Source organism: Neopsephotus bourkii, unplaced genomic scaffold, assembly GCF_033783945.1.
Source record: "Neopsephotus bourkii isolate Nb327-2 ecotype Australia unplaced genomic scaffold, CSIRO-AGI_Nbou_v1 NB_1542, whole genome shotgun sequence".
NCBI lineage: Eukaryota > Metazoa > Chordata > Aves > Psittaciformes > Psittacidae > Neopsephotus > Neopsephotus bourkii.
In genome coordinates, this window is record NW_026902018.1 from 2,757,563 (window position 1) to 2,777,621 (window position 20,059).

At 45.1% G+C, this 20,059-nt stretch overlaps 1 protein-coding gene across 4 annotated transcripts in view; it reads left to right on the forward strand.

Moving 5' to 3' along the window:
* Positions 1-20,059, forward strand: part of TBX5 (T-box transcription factor 5) — a 44,318-nt gene that overhangs the window by 17,322 nt on the left and 6,937 nt on the right. For all 4 annotated transcript variants that reach the window (XM_061370544.1, XM_061370546.1, XM_061370542.1 and 1 more), the window contains exons 7-8: positions 6,298-6,389; positions 17,442-17,668. In XM_061370544.1, coding sequence (XP_061226528.1) covers positions 6,298-6,389; positions 17,442-17,668 — 319 coding nt within the window. The remainder of the gene's footprint in view (positions 1-6,297; positions 6,390-17,441; positions 17,669-20,059) is intronic.

A 20,059-nucleotide genomic window follows, 5' to 3' on the forward strand; every position in this document is an offset into this window, starting at 1 on the left:
ATGTTGCAGATGATGGCTGGGTGCAAGGGTTGACATCCTTGGGTGGCAAGTGGGTCTTTTTCCACAAGTGGATCCCCAAGTTCAGCTTTCCCAAGTTTTGCTTGGTGGAACATTTTCCCATGTGTGCAATGCAGACTGTGTTTCCTGTTACCATAAATGATGGTCACAGTCCCACTAGTCTGTGTCTGTCTGTATGGAGCTCCCCAAGGGGGATCTGCCTGTCCATCCTGTCCATCCCGCCTCTCTTTGTCAGGGCACTACCTATTTTTTCCCATTTACAGCCATCCCTCTCTCCCATCCATCACCTGTAACGCAGCCTTCACACAAACTTTCCTATCTGCACAATCACACATAGCTTGTATTTGCCACCGTATTTTACACATTGCTTTATACACCCATACATTTTACACATATATGTACACAAATTCATGTGTTTTCGGTTTCAAGAGCTACATTATAGGTGAACTATATTATTAATTGTATGACTGGCCCACAGTTTGAGCCCATGCTTACACAGCTTAGAGAAATACCCGAGTTCAGATCCCTCAGTTTATTTCAATAGCACAGCTGCAATCTCAGTGTAGGACTTGTGCTTATTTCCCCTGATATTTTAGGCAGCCTGAAAAGACATTTAAGCACACTGGGATCAGTCCCTCCCCAGCCTCGCTGCCCAAAAGGAGGTTTAAGCTATGAAGAAAGTTTAGGTAAAGTTTTCAGTGTGGTTGTCAGCAGCTCTGTCGATCACCTTCCCCTTCTCTGCAACCCTGCAACCCCCCCAGGCCCCCCCGAAATATTGAGGTGTTAAAATAGGTCACATGCACATTTCATTTCCTTGCCATTTACACAATGGGTGCTTGCAATCAGGTTGAGTCCCTAATATTAACTTTCCCCTGCAGTTAAGTCCTGTTTTGCTGTAGCTTAAATCATTGTGTTACTAGGTTGTATTTATTAGGTACGAGCTCAGTGCTTAGGACCAGGAAATGAACCCTAATAGACAGAAATAATTAAGGTTCTGCCCTCATGAGGGTTCTTTCAAAAGCAAGAATTCACAACAATTATTCTCATTAATTTTTACAACCTACTTTCCCCCTTAGCTGGGCTCGGGCTTTATATTGGTTTTCCCTCCTCAGGATATCCAGGTTTATGCCAATATTCCTCCCCCTGCCCCAAAGTTATTTAACATTCTTGGTAGCCCGAATTCCTTTAAGGAAACATAATCCCAGCTGGGATGCTATAGGCACTCAGAAATGCTATGTCCACCATAGCAAAGCCAGGGAAGGATCTGTCTGATGATGAATTGGACGCACTCCCAGATGCCAGTGGGCATAGGCAAATTTCCTGGAGGGGTGGCTTTCTGAATGTAGAGGTTCATCCCACCCCCAGAAAGACCCCTGTGGCAAAATAGCACTGTTAAGTTGGTGTCTCTTCTCTGAGCATGTTGTCTTTTTCTTCTCTATCAGGGTATCTTGCAGGGCTTGGGGTGCTTTGTCCTGAGAGCTTGGTTCTCCTTGTCTTTGGTTGCAGCTCCTTCACTTCAGTAGAGGTCATCAGTGTAGCGGTCCAGCTGGCATTCCATGGAGTGCCACTGTGCAGAGGCTGGACCTTGTCCAGTCCCCTGAAGGAGCCCTGCAGGGCTGTGCTCCCCAGACTCTTCCTGCCCAGCCTGGAGCCATCGGCTCCATGTCTTCCCATATCCATGGCAAGAAGGGGGAGCCCCTCTGCTTACTTGGTGGGTCCCCCAAGTGCTGAGAGAGACAGGGATCCCAAGAGTTAAGGGAGGTGAGGCCATGCATCTTCTCTTCATTGCTGGGACTGGTGGCTTCTGTGCATCCCTTGGCTGCTTCAGGATTGCAGTGAGCTCTTTCCTCACTGACCTTCTCCAGGGCTCCTCACATCCCTACTTTCAAATGCTTAGTCCCATTTCAGGCTTCAGTGGGAGACTTAGTCAGTTCCAGGCTTCCTTCAAGAGGTCCTGCCTTCTTCACAACCTATGTCTGAACCAGTCCTGTCTCCCTCTGCACCTTTGTCTTCAGTCTTGTCCCTGCCAGCCAGGGGACGGGGTTCTCAGCCCAAGCTCCTCAAAGACATCCTATCTTCCTCCAGCCTCACTCCTGCCTCTGACTCACCTCCTTCCCACCCCCAATCCAACACTGTGCAAGGTCTGTCTCTTCCCGTCCTCTTTTCTTGTCTCCCAGTTCAGCCAACAGCCTCCTCAATGAGCTCCTCTGTCTCACACCAGTACCTTTAACCAGCCATTGGCTCTCAATCCTTCCCATTTCCTTCACTGGCTTCTGGGTTCGTCATCTTCTTCCTATTGCCAGCAGCCCCCCCTTCTCCTGGCCTTTACGTTGGGCTCTGAGTCCCAGCTCCCCATCCAGCTCCTCTGTTTGGCCCAGCCAGATGTAAGTAGTCTCAGCAGGCACCTTGTCTTCAGCTATTTCTTTCCTTCCCACTTCTCTGGGTTTGGCTTCCTCCTCCACACTGACTTGGTTTCCACCTGGGTTATGTGAGAGTGCAGAAGAAAAAGGCTTTGTGCTTTTGAGCCTAAAGCCACGGTATGCTGAGAAGGACCATGGTCACATGCAGGGCAAGGACAGCACATTATCCCCACAACATGGGGAGGTCCATGTGTGCTAAGCTTGAGCGTAAACACCTCAACCTCTTCATCACTAAACGAGGTGACCAGAAGGGTGATGTTTTTTGCCACTCATGTTCACAAGAAAAGAGCTCAGAAACTAAGGTTCCCCATCCCTTGCAGAACATGAAGTCCCTTTTGTACAATGCCCAGCCTTTACGACACTTTCAGAAGTGCCTCCAGAAGAGCCTGAGAGGGTCAGGGTAGTATCTTTTCTCTTAGCTGAAGTGCTCCAAAGAAGTAGGACCAATTTGGCAGATGGCAAATTAAGTAAATAAAATGGAGCCCAGGGCATATACCTGGCATGCAGTGTTTCAGTTTTGTAAAGAGTCTTTCCTTGATGTAACCAGATGCAAATTTTATCATGCTGGAGCTAAAGATGCTATTGGAAATGTCTCAGCAGATGTGCTTTGTGGTCAGTTAGCCCAAAGAAAGGAGTGTGGAGGAGTGGTGCTGAGATTTCATTGGGAACTGTCGCTTCCTGTTAAAGTGAAGATGAACCCATGGGTCATACAAGCCCTGAAAAGCATCAGTCTGGGAGGCTTCACTCTGGAAAGCTCTTGTCTCAGAAGGGTCCGCATCAGTGGTCAGCAGTGAGCTTTGCCGTCAGTTTCTTTGAGTAATGAATACACAGATGTAGCCCTATGGTTTTATTGAATCAGTGGTATGTAATTTAGCTCTGGGCATTCTGTCTTAATGACTTTGCAGGACGTTGTATTTCAGTTTATTTTTCATGATGTAATTGTCATTTGACTTTCTGACAGCTTTTTCTCCCCCCCCTCAATGAGTTATAGTCAATTAAACAGTTTCGCTATGGCAAAGCTGATCCAGGAGGAGGTTATTTCCACCCACTCGTTTGCTTTTCCACCTCTGAAATAGTTTGTAAGTCGGACAAAAACTGGCCAAACAAAATATCTTCCCCAGGCTGTTTTCTAAAGCAGGGATTCACCACCTCCTTCTCTATTTTCTGTTTTGTTGTGTAGGGTTTTGTTAAATCTGGCATGGACTATTCTGGCTTAGTGCTAAGGCTAATGCCTTGAGCTACCATCTAGGGAAACTTTGTTCAGAAAGCTTCTCCTGAAATCCATCTGAAGCCCACCAAAATGCTGAGACCTAATTTAAAACCTTCTCTAGCTCCTGGTTCCTAGATGCCTTCAATCTAGCAGATCTCTGACTTTATGGAGGCTGAAGTTAGCTATGATTCACTTGGGGCATTCTGCTACTGACACATATGTTTGCTTGTTAAGTGTGTTCATGATGGAAGTTAGGGACTTCTCTACTCATGAAGCAATGTATTGACAAGATTGAGGGCCCATATGATATTTTGTCTGACATTTTGTGGGTGATACGGTCTAGTGTGGGGCTTCCTTGCCTATGGCAGGGAGTTGGAACTAGGTGATCTTAAGGTCCTTTCCAACCCAAACCATTCTATGATTCTATGATATAAAGGCTTGATTCATCAGACACAGCATTCATCTGAGGCCCTTAAATCAGGGGCTAGCATGTTGATGACTCCTTCTCCAGTGAATGGAGAGAGCTGGGGACCTGTGAAGGCAATGCTGCCCACCTCAGAGCCCCAGTGCCCTCTGGCAGTCCCCATCTCCCACCACTTATTCCAGCAGGAACACTGAGAGACGAGGTTCCCGGTGCAGGCGCCTTGGTTAAAATGCCTTCGGTTAGGTTGAGATGAATCTGGCCCTTTGTACATCTGTGTGCTGGTGCCAATGTTGTAAATCCTTGCTCAGTGAAGGACTTCACTTATGCAAGCAAATATTGCCATTGGGTTCGGTGAGGGAGGACAACTCGTACATTTAGTGTGCTTCAGAATGCAAATTACCTAGAAACAGTCAAAAACTTGAATAATGTCTATTATTCGTTCTACAAGTGCCACCACCTCTATAGTGGAAACCAGTAGGTAGCTTCTTTGCAAAATACTCAGCTGGTTGTCTAATTACAAAGGACTTATAATTATTAAATGTGCCCCCATTTTACTGCTAGGGAATGGCTTGAATGGCAAATTGGATCAAATAGATCAGTTGTTTACCCTTCTCTTTGAAATCTGAAATGTATGACCAAAAAAAAAGTGCAATGCCCTGTTTAGGTGCTAAATTAGGTCCTGATTTAATAGGAATGCCCATGGCGGCAAGCGTAGGGGTGACAGGGGGTCTTTGTGTTGAGTTCTGAGGCTGAATTAGGCAAAAATGGCAAGTGAACAAATAGCCTTTGGGAAAAAAACATGCTATAAGACAAGAAAATAGCAAAATAATCTGGTTGTGCAGACACCTGGCAGGGTTTGCTATTGACTGTAGCTGAGCCAGGTTTTTCTCTTTGAATTTTGGCAAAGAGGAGGGTCCAGTTGCGTGTGCTTGACTTGGTGAACATGAGCCTCTCTCTGTTCTCCCACCATTAATCTTGAGCTCTTTCCTTCCTGTTGGCCAACTTTCAATAGGAAGGAAAGACAGTGTTTCCATAAAATGCGGTGAGCACACGGAGTTCCTCCAATGGCAAACACAGAACTCTCTCTCCTGGGCAAATGCAAGTGGTTTTCCCAACTCTTGGCTAGGGGCTTGGACTGCCAGGCAGTGATGGAGAAAGAGAAGAAGGGGAAATGCTGCCTCTTCTGCCTCAGTATTAGGGCATTGCATCTAGATCACATCTGATCCAGACTCAGTCCTCTGCAAAGACCCCAAAGCTTTTCCATCACATTTGACATCCAGAGAGAGTTTGTACGATATCACCAGGGCGTTTGAGGGTGTTGCTGGTCCACAGTTACTATTGGTTTAAATGACAAACCCTGGCTTGAGAAAACCTACTCACCTAAGCCCTTAGGAGGGGTGTGTGAAGGAGAGGGCTGTGCCTCAGTTGCTTTGGATAAGTGTATGTTCTTTAACACACTTAAATATTATATATGGATCAAAGTTAGGAGTCTGAGGGGGATTAATCCCGGCAAGCTTTAGATGATGAAGGCAACCAACCAAGTGAACAAGTTAGTCCTTGTTAATTCCTTCTAGAATGAATGGGGAGACAAATATTCTTTCAAGACATGATGATCAGAGGTGAAGCTGTCCTCCAGGTAAATCTGGAAGTTAGTCCATGCATTGCTTACAGGTGTGGGGCTGGTTGTGGAGGGATGCCAGATGTGGAGCACCTGGAGTGCATTTAGCTGGTCTGAAATGCATAAAGGGTGAGCCTCAGTAGCCTGACTAGTGGGATACAGGGTTAGAGAGGTAAGGTTTTGGTCATGGCTGTGCACTGATGAGAAAATACTTATCAGTGTTGGTGGGATTTGTTCAGGCAATGTGACTTTCATCCCTGGTCCTGCAGTCAGTGCAGCCTTTTCTGTCCCAGTAACAAAATGAAAATAAGTCTAAGAAAGCAGATTTTCTCCAGAGAGAAATCTGTGTGTGTGTGTGCAGTCCCATGTGTTAGGGACAAGCCTAAGAGAAGCGAGAAGTTGTTGACAGGAGATATTTTTCCAGTGGAGCGATGCAGAGGAAGGCCCATCTGGAGTGGTCAGTGCCTGAACCAAAGGAAGACTTGAGTTCCTGAAAGCTGTGTTTTCCACCACATCCCTATTGGCTTGGGTTTAATAAACAATATCCCCTCTCTCCCAGGCCATGCCTTGGACTTGTGATGAACCCGTTGCATTTCCTCTCTTTCAGATCACCCAGCTAAAGATTGAGAACAACCCCTTTGCGAAAGGCTTCCGCGGCAGCGACGACATGGAGCTCCACAGGATGTCCAGGATGCAGAGGTAACTCGTGCCTCTGACATGGGGACCTGCTTAGGACCATGAGAGCTGCCTGAGCTTTGCTTTGCATGTTGCCTTTGGCTTGAGCTAAGCCAGGTTTTAGGGGCAGTCCCTTTTCTGGCATCTGCATGTACGTTTCACGTCAAGCTCTTGAAATACCATCAGGCCAAAACCCAGGACTTCCCACTCCAAGGTGAATGCTTTAACTGCTGGGTTACAGAGGCAGGATCTCGCCTGTGGTTTGTCCTCTTGGCCATAGAGATCTTGTACTCCTTTCTGACTTGTTCCTATCCAGAACAACCTCTAGCTTTGGGCTAAGCAGATGTCTCTGAGGCTGTGTGTGGGCTTAAACCTGTTTAAAACAAGAGACTTGGGCTAGCTCTGAGAAGCTCTGGCCACCAGGTTACTGCAGAAGATCTGTGGGGTATTTCTTTCCCCAGGTGGCAGTGCTTTAAAGACAAAGCTCATAGCCTTGTTCTGTGAGCAGGTTTGTTAAAGATGCTCCAGATGCCTTTGGAGATCTTAGTGCAGAGACCTGTGGTGTGCTGGTTTCTGGCTTTCAGAGGGTCTTTGGCAGGAGGAGAGTGTTTGCATGGTCAGTTCTGGAAATGCAGAGGAGGAGCGCAGACGTGATGGTTTGCGATTGAAGAAGGGAAGTATTAGAAATGTTGGGATCTCCAGGACCAGGTGGCTGAAGAGACCTTTCTGAATGTCAGTTTTGGATGTAAGTACTTAAGCTGAAAATCAAGCCTAAATCCTGTTTAAGGATCCTGTTTAAAGTCCGTTTCTAAATGTCAGGGCCTGCTAGTGCTTAACTTCATGCCTTTCACTTCACTTGGAACTTCGTCCATGTGTCAAGCTGCTTCCTGGTACAAATGTTTTGCAGGAACAGCGCCATACCCATGATTATACCTAAGACAGATGGAGATGCTCGATATAACATTTTCCATCCAGGAGGGCAGGAGTGACTCAGATCCCTTATTCTCCAGGACCAGCAGAGCTGGCTCTCAGTGGAGGGCTGTAGAGACCTGTGCTGTGACCTTCTGTTGGGAAGGTTTTCTCCACCACCCACCTAGGAGCTGGCTGTAGGTGGTCGTTGAGGGCTGGAGTGCAGATGCTGGTGTGAATGCAGGAGTCTTTTCTGGTTGCCATAGATGGTGACCTGAGCATGGCTCTCCATAGCCATGCATATCATGCTGGCAGGCAACAAATAATGCCTGAAATCCTGTGAGCTCTTAGACCTGTTACCCTACTCAAATGGGCAAATGTGCTCAGGTGTACAAATGTTTTCAGGCTCAGACTCAGAAAATCCAATATATATAAAAAATATGTATCGTATTTTTTACATATATATATGTATATAAAATGTATATACACAACAGTTACTCTTCTCCATCTAAATAATCTCTGTGGTCTTCTGAATGTGCCCTGTGTTCCCTGCCTGCCCTTTCCAACGACAGCACAGATCCTGGCATAATATGTCAATATTTCTTTATTTATGGCTGTACTACCACTTGAAATAGCTTTTATCCCTCCCTTCCCTCCTGTGCCAGCCTCCCAACCTCTACTGGAACTTGAGTAACGATGTCCCCCGCACATTTTTGCTGCTAAACTACCCTTTCATTACGGTCAATGGAAAGATTTGAAGGTTTACATTCATGGTGGGGGTTTTTTGGAGCCGGGGAGGAGGAGGTATAACAGTAAGGACTATTAGAAGGGCTTCATGCCATATGAAGAGCATGGCATCTAGCCATGCTGAGCTTGTGCTAAAAATTGCTTGGCATTTTTATGCAGGCCTGCGGTCATAGTTGATGATACAGTGAACAGAAACACTTGGAATCTATCAACACACCCACTCAGCCATGGCAGGGTTGGAGGGGTTAAAATCCACAGTGTCGACTTTTCAGGATGATTTCTGATGCTCACTTCCTTAATAACTTACCCTCTGTACCGATAGCATAGAAATGGCTGTGTAGCTTTACAAAGATGTCTTTTTTTTAAGGGAGAGCAGGATAAGATTATTATAGCAAAATAAAGACCTATTCAAGGTTGGAAATATGTGCCCACCTTTGTGCCTTTTTATGTATATCTGAATATATGCAAAATTATATATAAAAATACAGGAAAATGCATATAAATCATATATATATATATAAAATGTGTATTTAAGATAAAGAGCCATTCAGGGTTGAGTATTCTAGAGAAGTATGACTTACCTTTGTGGTTTATATAGGTTTAACATACATATATATTAAAATATAATTAAATATACATTAAAATATAATTAAATATATAACATATAATACAATATACATATATATTATTATTATTATTATTATTTTAATATATAAATGTATGTGTGTGTGCCTATGTATTGACATTATTTCCCAGTGATGCACCTACTCCCTGCCTGGCAAGTACAAGTAAGTCTGTCTTGGCTTTAGAGCAGTGATGCCTATTTATGCCCTTGGAGAATAGGGTGGGCTGTATTTATAGTGCTATTTCTTCCCTATAGGAAAAAAAATAGCTGGAAAAAGCACTTCTTACAACAGCCTTTTGTACCGAAAACTGGTGACCTGATATAAATTAGGTCACTGATCATCTCATTAAGGGGCATAGGCATGGAGGGAATGAATCTTGCATGCTTCATGTTTTCTTTATTTAAACCTCCATGTTTTCTTTATTTAAATCCCAAATGTTTCTCAATTCCCTGCATAGGGCTATTGCAGAGAAGCATCCCCCAGCTGAAACCAGCCATGGGAGAAGCAAACCCCAGCAGGCAAAGCGCTGACCCAGTCAGGTGTATGAGCTGGCTTGTGGCATCCCATTTTTGGGGAGGATTTGCCCCAACTATGGCCAAAGCGTGTCCCTACACTTGCACACCTTGGAGAAGCCTTAGAGGCATGAGCCCTGGTGAAGATGTGCTTCCAGCACTAAACCTTTAGGTCCTAATGTGTTGTGTGGGGTTTGGATCGGATGGAAGTAGGTGTGTGGTGGTTGAAGATACTTGCCTGGAAGTGGTGCCCCCAGGCTGAGCTGGTGTCTGTGCTCCTTCTATGTTAAGCAGAGAGTGATGGGAGCTTCCAGAGAGCACAGCTGTTTTCTTTTGAGACCTCACCCCATGAATGGGAGGGTGGGTGAAGAGCCCTCCCTCTGCTTTCTCACCTGCAGAGTCTGAATGATTTGCTTAGATGCCTGCCTTTTAAATAGCTAAAATGACATGAGATAAAGTCCATCCTAAATTATCATGTGGCCAGACCTGGTGGTCTCCTTGAACCTTTAGCTGTCAAACAATGGGAGGGAAACCAGTCTGCTGCTCAGCTCAGAGCAGGTTTTGCAGTGGGGTAAAGTAGAAGTAGGTTTAGGTGCTGGTGGAGACTTGGCCTGATGGTTCATCCATTGAACGCCTACCCCTCGAAAAAAGTAGGGACTAAGAGGAAAGAAGGTGAAGCAGAGAAGAAAGACATCTCTCAGTGCCAAGAGTGAGCTCAGATCATGGTCTCGCGTGCCTTGTTGAGGACTCTCCCTCCATCTCTGCTTGCTTCTGTGTGCTCTGGTTATTTGGGTAGATGGGGATGTCTTTGCAAGTCCATTTCTCTCCATGGCTTTCTCTTTCACAAAGTCTCTATATTGGCTTTTCTCTTCCTGTTTCCCAGAAGAAAAGCTAGTAAGTCTGTTCAGTTAGAAAACTTCCTTCAGTAGCAATATTAAGCCTTTCAGAGGCAGATGGTTTCGCTCAAAAAAGTATAGCCATGAGTTCTAAAGGAGATCCAAGTTCCAGTAAGCAGTGATTTCTGATACATGCTAATTTTCTTCCTGCTGCCTTTCTTTCCTGAGACACACGGGACCCCTTTAGCAGGTTCTTTGACAGGATGAGTGCTGTGGGAGAACAGGGTTTTTAAAGTTTTCAAGTTTCTGAGCATGAGATCATGTTTGTGATTTTCTTGGTTAAAAAATGAAGAAAAAAAGAGAACACACTAGAGGAAAACGTGTAGAGGGGTGCGAGTTATATGGCATCTGTGTCCTGTGCTCCTGCTGCAATTGAAAACATAAAGCAGGTAAAATGAAGTAGTTGTGACACTGGGAATTTTAGGCAAAGTATTCCTTTTGGATCTCTGTGAAGATTCCTTTAGCCTGCACTTAGAACTTCTGCTGTGCCAAAGGGAATTTGGTGTGGATAGCAAGAGCAAAACATGCAGCAAAAATCCTCAGAGGGTGAAGCTGATGCAGAGAAACGACGAGATCTGCATTGCAGATGCTAGTGTAGGACTTTGCCCTTAAAATGCCCCATGTCAATGCAACTGTACTAATAAACCATAGCTATTGGGTGACCTGGAGGCTTGCATGCAAGATGTATCTTAAATCTGTGGCCTTCAAAACACAGTGGGGAAGAAGTGTTTGTGGGTCTGGGGCTAAACCACTGTAGAAGAGTAATACTGTTAGACCATTTAAACAAGTTTTGTTCATCATCTGCAACTCCCATTGTCTTCAGCAGTTATTATGGGTGCTGAAGAGCTGCTGAAACTCTCAGGCCACTGTTACTGTTTGTTCAAATTAATGCCATTTAGTCTTTGAAGCTTCTCATTGGGAAAGCTTTTGAGAGGGAAGATGATTATGTGAAAGGGTGGGTCTTGGCTCCCTTGAGGGATATCTTGAAACCTTTCAAAGTGAGACACAGACCCAGAACTATCCACTGGACAAAGAAGAGTGGCAGTGTAGTTCATCTGACGTTATGTATCTTGCTAACATCGTGTTTGACTGATAGGTCTGTTCGATGCAAATAGGTCTCAGTCCACTGCAAATGACCTTTCTCTTCTTGAGTCTTCTCACTGCATCTTTACATTCACAGTCATTTCCCATGTTCTGCACTGAAATCTCCCAAGAGCCATATACTGTCTGAAACATTTTCAGTGTGAGAATTGGAGTTATAACATCTGTTGGAGACATGATGCTTTCCTCCAGAAATGTCCCCAAGGAAATTTTCCTTGTTAAAGCCCCAGTGGAAACTGTAGGCTTGAATTGTATTCTATAGAATTTGAAGGAATTCAGATGAAATCCAAAATAAGGCTCTACAGGCTTCACTGGAGGGTATCCACAGCTCTTTTAAAGGGTGGAAATCAACTCAAGCAACACTGAGTAGATGCAGTTTCCTCCATTGCCTCTTCTTTGAGGGATCTGCCCAGCAGGACCTCATCTGCAGAAGCTTGGCACAGCAGGAAGGGATGATGCTGTCTCTGTTGGCTGACATCTATTCTCTGGCCCCTCTTGTGTTCATCTTAGTCCAAAACGAACAGTGGCATTTGTCTTCAGGAATCCATTTTTTTATCTGCCTGATAATGATAGCTCTATATCTCTAGCTGATTCTTTTCACTGCTGGTTCTTGGGTTTGTTACAGTGATCTCTTCGGGCTGCATTGCTCAGATGAGGCACTGGTTGTTAACGTACCATGCATGCACTCAAAACAGGGTTATTGGATCCCTTCATATTCTGGCAAAAAAGGCCAGGACATTTGATATGTTGGTGGAGAATGCTGCAGTGAACATCTTAATACTCCTCAATAAGCACTTTGACTTGACATCCAGTCTAGGGTATTATTTTCTGTGGGCAGTCCTATGCAAAGAGAGCTCATTTTTGATCTGAGGGTAAGGCTGAAGGGAGGACTCAGTAGTTTCTCTCATGCCAAATCCTTTCCTGCTTTAGATTTTATCCGCTTCAAACTCTCCAGTACAAACTCTCTCAAGTGCCTCATGAGAAGAGTTTGATTTTATTTCAGTATGGTAGAAATAATCTGAAAAGAATGCACTTGACAATTGACAATTGTTTTCTGGTTTGTTTCTTTTTCCTGGGTGATGGGATACTTATTACAGTTACATTTTCTCTTCCTCTTTCTATATCTGTTATGGCTAGCTTCCATTTCTCTCCTACTCTTAAGTCTCAGCAGGAAGGACAACAATTGGTGGCCTGGGAAATATAAACCAAAATGCCTTTGAGTTATATTTGCACATCTGGAACTGGAGACTGACTCTGCACCCCTGTATCCACAGGTGCTGGGTGTGTGAAAGGGGACACGACTTCTAGGACAGCAAACATTTGTCCTTTCGTAGTGAGTGACCAAGGAAAAGTTAATTTTAAGGAGGTTTCTGGCAATTTGGAAAGAGTGGAGGGAATTGCTGCAGTTGTCCACTGATTGATCAGATTTTAGGTTAGGAATTGTCATTGTGAACAAGATCTAGACAGTGCCTAGCCTGGGGGCTTCAAAGGATGCAGCAACTAACCATGGGTTAATCCTCTTCCATATCATGCCTCATCTTGACCTCAAACAGGTATCAGTGTACTCCTTGGGACCTGACATTTAATAAGTCTTTTGGAGTCTTGTTACCATGAGCTGCAGCAGCTCTGGAAAGCCTTGGCATATAAGGCTTTGTTGCAGAAATATTAGAAGCATCTTCTACAATAATTTGCTTAGGGTCAGTAGGGGTTGGATAGTTCAGTGCAGAAGCTTCTGATTATAAACCATGGATCTTCAAAGAGATTTTGAACAGGTTTTTTGTCTGGCAGCTGCATTTACTGTGCATTGGCTGGTACATTAGGAAACTTCAAGTCTGACATGAAAAGACATTGACAATTATTACTGTCTTACAGCACACTGATTACAGCAAGAAAGTTGACTGGATGTCACTCTGTGAAGGTCTATATTTACACTTTTTCATAGTTTTTATCAGTTTGCAGGAGCCAACAAGTTTTCCAGCTCTGAGATTACAAAACCTTGAATTTGCTCCTTTGATTTCTCTGCTAAATATGAATTTGTGGCATAAGTGATCATACAGAGCTCTTGAGTGCATCATGGTGGTGTTATTTGGCCGGGGAAAGATGTAATGAGAGAAAATGAGACAGAGGTCGTTAACTCCACTTGGCAGAGGTCTGATTTGGGTGTAAGTGATAGGGAAACACACGAAAGATTAATTTGTAAGACCTGATCTGCAGGGTCAAGGTTATTTTATGAACTCTAAAGAGGAAAGTGTGTGTTTGTAGGAAATAGTTTTGCAGAACCAGTGTCTGATCCTACAGGTTTGGAAAACATGGGACCATGTGGAAGTTAAGAACTGAGCCTGGGTTTCATACTGAGTGCCTTTGCTATAGACTTGGAACTCATCCCTGATTTCTTCCCCCAAGGTTTAATGAAAACCCAAGTAATATTCTCTCCTGGTGGCCCTTCAGCTGGAAGCCTGATGGTGCAGAGACTGTACAGCACCTTGTGCAATGCAGCTCCCCCCTTCCTTCCAGTCCCCTTCTGCTATTGTAATACACCAACTACAGTCTGAATATTCATCATTAGCTTCCAATAGACTTTAAATAGACCAACGACAGTTTCCTTCCTTGTAAATTCTTTCCCCCAACCAATTTCTTCTAATTTTACAGTTCTTAATGCAAAAAAGGAAAGCCCATTAACACCCCCATGTAAAACTGACATTCTGGACAATTTCCTGTATTGCCTGTGTAAATCCAGCTTTAGCCTTTTTTTTCTTTCCCGCCTTCCTACTTAGCTACAGTTTTTTGGGATAGCAAAATTTCTGGACACAACAGTCATTTTTGTGCTGCTGGTTGACAAAACCTTTCATTCCATTAAACTGTGGCTGAGGATTACGACCAGCTATTTTGGGAATAGTGACTTTTAGGTGCTGCAAAAAAAAAAAAAAGAAAAAAACCCACCCCAAAACATTTTAAAAGACAGAAGGACAAACTCAAATGGTTTGTTCAGTCCATAAAGAGTGGGATCAGGAAACAGTATAAAAATTTCAGGATGACATAAGGGGGCCTATAAGGATGCTGGGGAGAGGCTCTGCATTAGGGACTGTAGTGATAGGACAAGGGGTAATGGGTTAAAACTTAAACAGGGGAAGTTTAGATTGGATATAAGGAGGAAATTCTTTCCTGTTAAGGTAGTGAGGCACTGGAATGGGTTGCCCAGGGAGGTTGTGAATGCTCCATCCCTGGTGGTGCTCAAGGCCAGGTTGGACAGAGCCTTGGGTGCCATGGTTTAGTGTGAGGTGTCCCTGCCCATGGCAGGGGGGTTGGAACTGGATGATCTTAAGGTCCTTTCCAACCCTAACTGTTCTATGATTTTATGACATTGCTTTACAAGGTACCAAAGTTATGTCTTTATTAGAGCTCCTATAAGGAAGGAGCAGGTAGGAATACAGAGATAACTGCCTTTGTATACAGCAAAATAGCAAGCTGAAAGAAAGAGAATATTTGAGCTATTTGGTTAGAAAATACTTTCCTTCCTCTCCCTCCTCAAATAGTAGATTTTTTTGGCAAAAATAGCACCCAACATGTTTTGACTGGAATGGAAATATTTCAGTCTGGAGAGAAGTCATTGCGATACCTCCTGGGAACTGCTGTTTGGAAACTTGGTGTCTCCAACCTGTTCCCTCTCCAATGTGACTCCCTGCTCCCACTGTGGCTCCTGCAGAGCACCACAGTTCTCTAATGCTTATGGAGGCTTTTGTGTTCCCTGGGAAAAGCAGTCTGAAAGGAATTTGGTCCCCAGTGCACAATGGGAGTGTGGGATCCTGACATCACCTATCCTGGCACTCAGGGTGAAAATATTGCTGTTTCAGGCTTACAGCTCCTTTATGGAAAGAAAACTTTTATTATTGAGAAAAAAACCTCAGGTTGTTATTTTTTTCACCCATCTCAGCTCAGAGGAAGAGTTGATTTAGGTGAGGAGTATTTAGGATGATGATGGTTTCTTAGGGTTCATGTGGTGCTTCACACAGCGAGTGTCTGATACCTATGTGGTCCCTGTGATCTACTGTGAGAATTTACTGTAAGAAACCCCTATGCACATCTAATCCCACATCCCAAAGAGACATCCAATTCTTCCCCAACTGAAGCAGGGAGAAACTGTGAAAACAATCATTTCTACATCCTCCAGAAAAGCCATTGAGAACATGGTGTGGCATCATGTCACGGTATGTTCTTCCTTCTCTTCCACCATAGCTCAGAGGTAGCCACTGAAAATAATAGTGAGGCTCTGTTGTTTCTTGGGGCAATTGGTGTTGGTGGTGTTGGAGATGAGGAAGAAGGAACCAGTCAATCCATGCAGCAGCATGGGAGGAGAGATAAGGACAAGGTCCATGTATCATCTCCTTGTGGATTGTCCCCTTGGAAGGGAAACATGGTGGGGATGCAGCTTTGGGGTGTTGTGCTGGTATTATTTCCATGTGTATTGCTGTGTGAAACAGCAGGCAGCTCAAGAACATGACATGGTAGGTCTGGAAAATCCCCTAGAACCTAGAAGGTTTGAAGGCCATAGGAGTTTTGAAGGCCACAGCTATTGACCTTCATGAAAAGCCACTAAAAATGCCCTCCATCAGCAAGAGCTCCTAGGGTGGAAATGCTGGTGTGGGGTGTCCACACGCAAAGAGGTCCTTTGAAGCCCACCACATACCCTGGCACCCATCGCTGTCTTGTGTATCTGAGGGCTAAATCTGCTTCCTCTCAGTTCATCTCTCTCTTGTTCTCGTGCACAGTCTAGACTTGAGGAGAAAAAGATTCCTCTTCAGCCCATCCAAGTGGGTGGAAAGCCATGCTCCTGTGGGGAGGAGCTGCTGTGCTTCCAGGGGAAGAAACCCCACCTTTGGAATGGGTTCTCTTTGGCAAGCCAGCAGTGCCTGGGGTTTGGGAAGCTTTTGTGGCACAAGGAGAGAGGCATTTATTGGGGTTTGAGCTCCTGGGTGAGCTTCCCCTCCATTACAACCCAGTTGCAATGTTTCTGGCAGCCACCACAGCAGTGGTTTGGATGGAAGCCCCCTGCTGTTGAGTAGGTTTATGTAAATGCTATTGTTAAACCTTGTAACTAAGCTCTGAGTTCCTACAGTGCTAGGTCCTCTCTAAAGGGTTTAACTGGAGATTCAGGGCTCCTCCTTCACATGGAAGGTGAGGTTGTTGGTGGGATTTAAGGATCTGCCCTTGCTTCAGCAGAATGATTTTGGGCAGATGACTAAGGTACTTCAAAGCCAGCTTGGTTCAATTGTTATAGCCTTGAAGAAGAAAGCTTGCATTGGAATCTTGGTTCTGGGTCATGGGTGCTCTAGGCCTGGTGGTACTTTGTGAGGTGCTGTTGTACTACCTGGTCTTTAGGCATTTTAGCAAGTGCTTGGGTTTAGGGAGCTCCCAACAGTCTTGGAGGCAGCTCAGAGGGAGGCTTGCACCTTGGTTGAAGGGTCTGAGACCTTTTCAAGCTTCACTTCTGTCTCCTGCAGAGCAGGAATAATCTTGTCTGGCCACATTTCTGATGTGCTTGGAGAAATGTCTCCAAAACACACTATAGGGTTTTGCAGGAGAGGGGATTTCCAGCCAGTGTTGGCAAAGCATCCCTACTTCAAACCAGATTTCAGAGCAAGGGAATGAACCAGACTTTCCATTAGTGCTCCCCCTCTTAGCCTGGTTCGGCTGAGGTGTGTGGCTTTGGTGTGCAGCAGGACTTGGTGATTTATTCCTTTCTCTTTCCTAAGTGCTCTGAGGTGGAGCTTGTTCTCTGGTCCAGGGATCCCCCATCCAGGACAACCAGCCTGGCAGACCCTGGGGAAATAAATGGGGACAAATACCATAAGGGGGAAGAAGTAGACTTAAATATTTAATCCATCTCCAAGACAGCTTGGCAGAAATGTGGTTTTTATGTGCACGCTTGCACATCCACATATACAATACCAATAGTATGTATTTTATAAATGCTACTAGAATATGTAAATATAAATCTTGTGTATTTTGCTGTAACTGCATGTATCTGTTGTATGTAGGGATGTAAAAGAGCAATTGTGGTGGAAGAGCCACAAATCTAAAGGGAAAGATACTAAAAGGAAAGTGAGAAGAGTGCCACATGGATGAAGTGTGACTGGGCTGCAGTCTCCTGGGAGGGATGTCTCTGCCTGGAAGTCTAAACAAACATCATGATGCTAATGTGCTGCCTTTATTTATTAATCCATTTATTTATGATCTATTTACTAATTGACTTTCTGATATTTTTTTTGTTTGTTTCTTTGTTTTTAGTAAAGAGTACCCGGTTGTTCCCAGGAGCACAGTGAGACAAAAAGTGTCCTCGAATCACAGCCCCTTCAGTGGTGAGACCAGGGTCCTTTCTGCCTCCTCCAATCTGGGCTCCCAGTACCAGTGTGAGAATGGGGTGTCGAGCACCTCCCAGGACCTGCTCCCGCCTGCCAACCCCTACCCGATCTCCCAGGAGCACAGCCAGATCTACCACTGCACCAAGAGAAAAGGTCAGACCTTGGCTGCTCCCCAGTCAGTGCTTTCCTCTTCCTAACATTACTCTCAGCGTTGTTTTCTCGTTTCCTCTTGCCCGCAGGCTGGACAGCCCCAGCCTTCCTTATGGTGACACATGAAGATAAGCAAGGGATGAGGGCTGTGCAGGTCCCCCAGGCTGGGCTGGGAAACTCCTCTCACCATAGCCTAAAGCCCCATCTTGCTGCTGGGCTGGGAGAGAGCTGTTTGAAGGGGTGGCAGTGCCTTTCCCCCACGTTGAATCCACATTCAGTGAGATAGCTGGTGCCGGAGATAAAGATGACTTATCTGCCTCCATAGCCCCTCAGACAGGGTTAATCTCCAAGTGGAGATACCTTGACAGCTTGGCTTTTGCACAGTTTTCAACTGAGTCTCACAGTTGGGAGACAGTTGTCTGTAGAAAGCAATTCCACTTAAATGCTCGGTCTAATGAACGGTGCATGGGATTGACAATCATGATATCCATGTTCGTTCCCCTCTGGTGCGACTGACCTGTTTTGACAGAGCTTGAGGGATTAAACTGTAAGGGCTTTACACTGACTGCTCAGCTCGTCCTGGCGTGAAGAACCCCATGCTATCCATGGGATAATTGTTCTAATGTAGGAGAGAGGACTTTGTGGTCTTTCCTAATGTAATGCAAATGCTTAGATGCAAACACACTTGCAGGACTGAGATAGTAAAAGCCTTAGATCAGCTCTACCCCAACCACTCAGAAGAATATAGGGAGTTTCCAAGGTTGAATTCAACCCCATGGGGTGGGCAGGAGATGGCTACAGTCTATCCTAGTTCCCCTTTATTAGGATTTAGTCTACATGGCACAGGAAAACCTAGCAGGAATCAACATGCACTGTGGCATTTGAATGCACCAAGAATTTCTCCAGCCCGGTAGCCTGTCCCCACAGCAGGTCCCTTCCTGCTTCCCTGCACGGTCCTATCAGTCAGCCACATGTCATTATTTTTAGTAACATAACCCCTGGGGCACTGGGATGTGCAGTGTAGACACACAGGCTAAGGTAGTGGATGCTGGGAAGCGCTGGCAGATGAGGCAGGAGAGCAGTGGAAATCTCTCTCCCATCCTTGGTGAATCCCCTGGAAGTTGTGACGTGTGTGTTGTGTACAAATATAAATGCAAAAATGTTGGGAAATCTTCATATTTTCCTGAGATTGAGCTAAGCAGTGATGAATGGAGACCTTGTTATCTGACCCCTCCAGCTGATCAGGTGACCCATGTGCTCCTATGGAGTATAGCAAAGCTGTGGTTGGAAATGGTGATGCTAGACATCACCGTTTTGTTTGGTGGGGAAAAAGATTTTCGGTGGCTTCCCAGTGTCCCCTAACGTCAGAGATGGGGTATGTAGCCCTTGCTGAGGTGCTCTGACACAACTAGGTTGCTGCAATGGCCCATTGTTGGTGATGAAAAGGCAGATCCCATTCACCCTTGGTGTCCCTCAGCCTGTGATCCATCCTTGGTGCTCCTTTGCCCTGGGATCTGAGTCTTCCCCCTCTCCTCTTCCCCTCTGCAAAACCTAACCAAAACAAGCTGGCCCAAATGACAACAAACCCTTTGGACAATCTCTGACTGCTGCATGTCCCTGCACTGCAGAGCAATTCATCATTCCCCTCCACATTGTAACGTGATAAGGAATCAACAGAGGTTTCCTTCCAGTTTTGGGATTCCCGCTAAGTGGTGTCTCCATGGGTGGTTTCCCTCAATCCCCCAATTATCTCACTTCCTCTTATTGTCACAAAAGAGACGACTATCTGCTCTGTAAGAAGCTCCCCGGCCCCTTTTGGCCTGCGTGGCCCTTGCGAAAGTGCAGGAGAACTGGCAAAGGGATTCCTTGTCTGTATGGCCGATGGCCCCTCATTATCTCCCCGATGGCTTGAGTGGCACAAGCAGTTAAGGGCCTTTTATCAAAGCCGCCAAATGCTTTAATCAAAGAGAAGCAGTGTCCTGTCCGATACCACCGACTTCTTCCGTGAAGCTGGATGTCTCAGGAGCCTGAGTCTGCTTTCCTCCCTGTGCCTTTTTCCCCCCTTCCCATGCATCCAGCAAATCGAAAACAGCCACCCGGGCTTAAAGAAAAGAAACACAAAGTTAATGGGAAACAGAGAGCCAACATAAGCTGCCAAGCAGCTCTTTGCAAAGTGAAATTAATTAAAAAAGGAGGAAAAAAGAGAAGTCACTAGAGATGAGAAGTTCTGTGCAGATAAATCAGAACGTGATCCAACATATCCTCCCAAACTCAGACTGAGTGTGGCACTTCCTTCTAGCATTGAGCAAGGGTCTTTATTGAACTTGGGGAAAATAACCTTGACTATAATATTCCTCTTTTTCTTCCTTTTCCAGCCTCTCCTTCCTAAGTGTA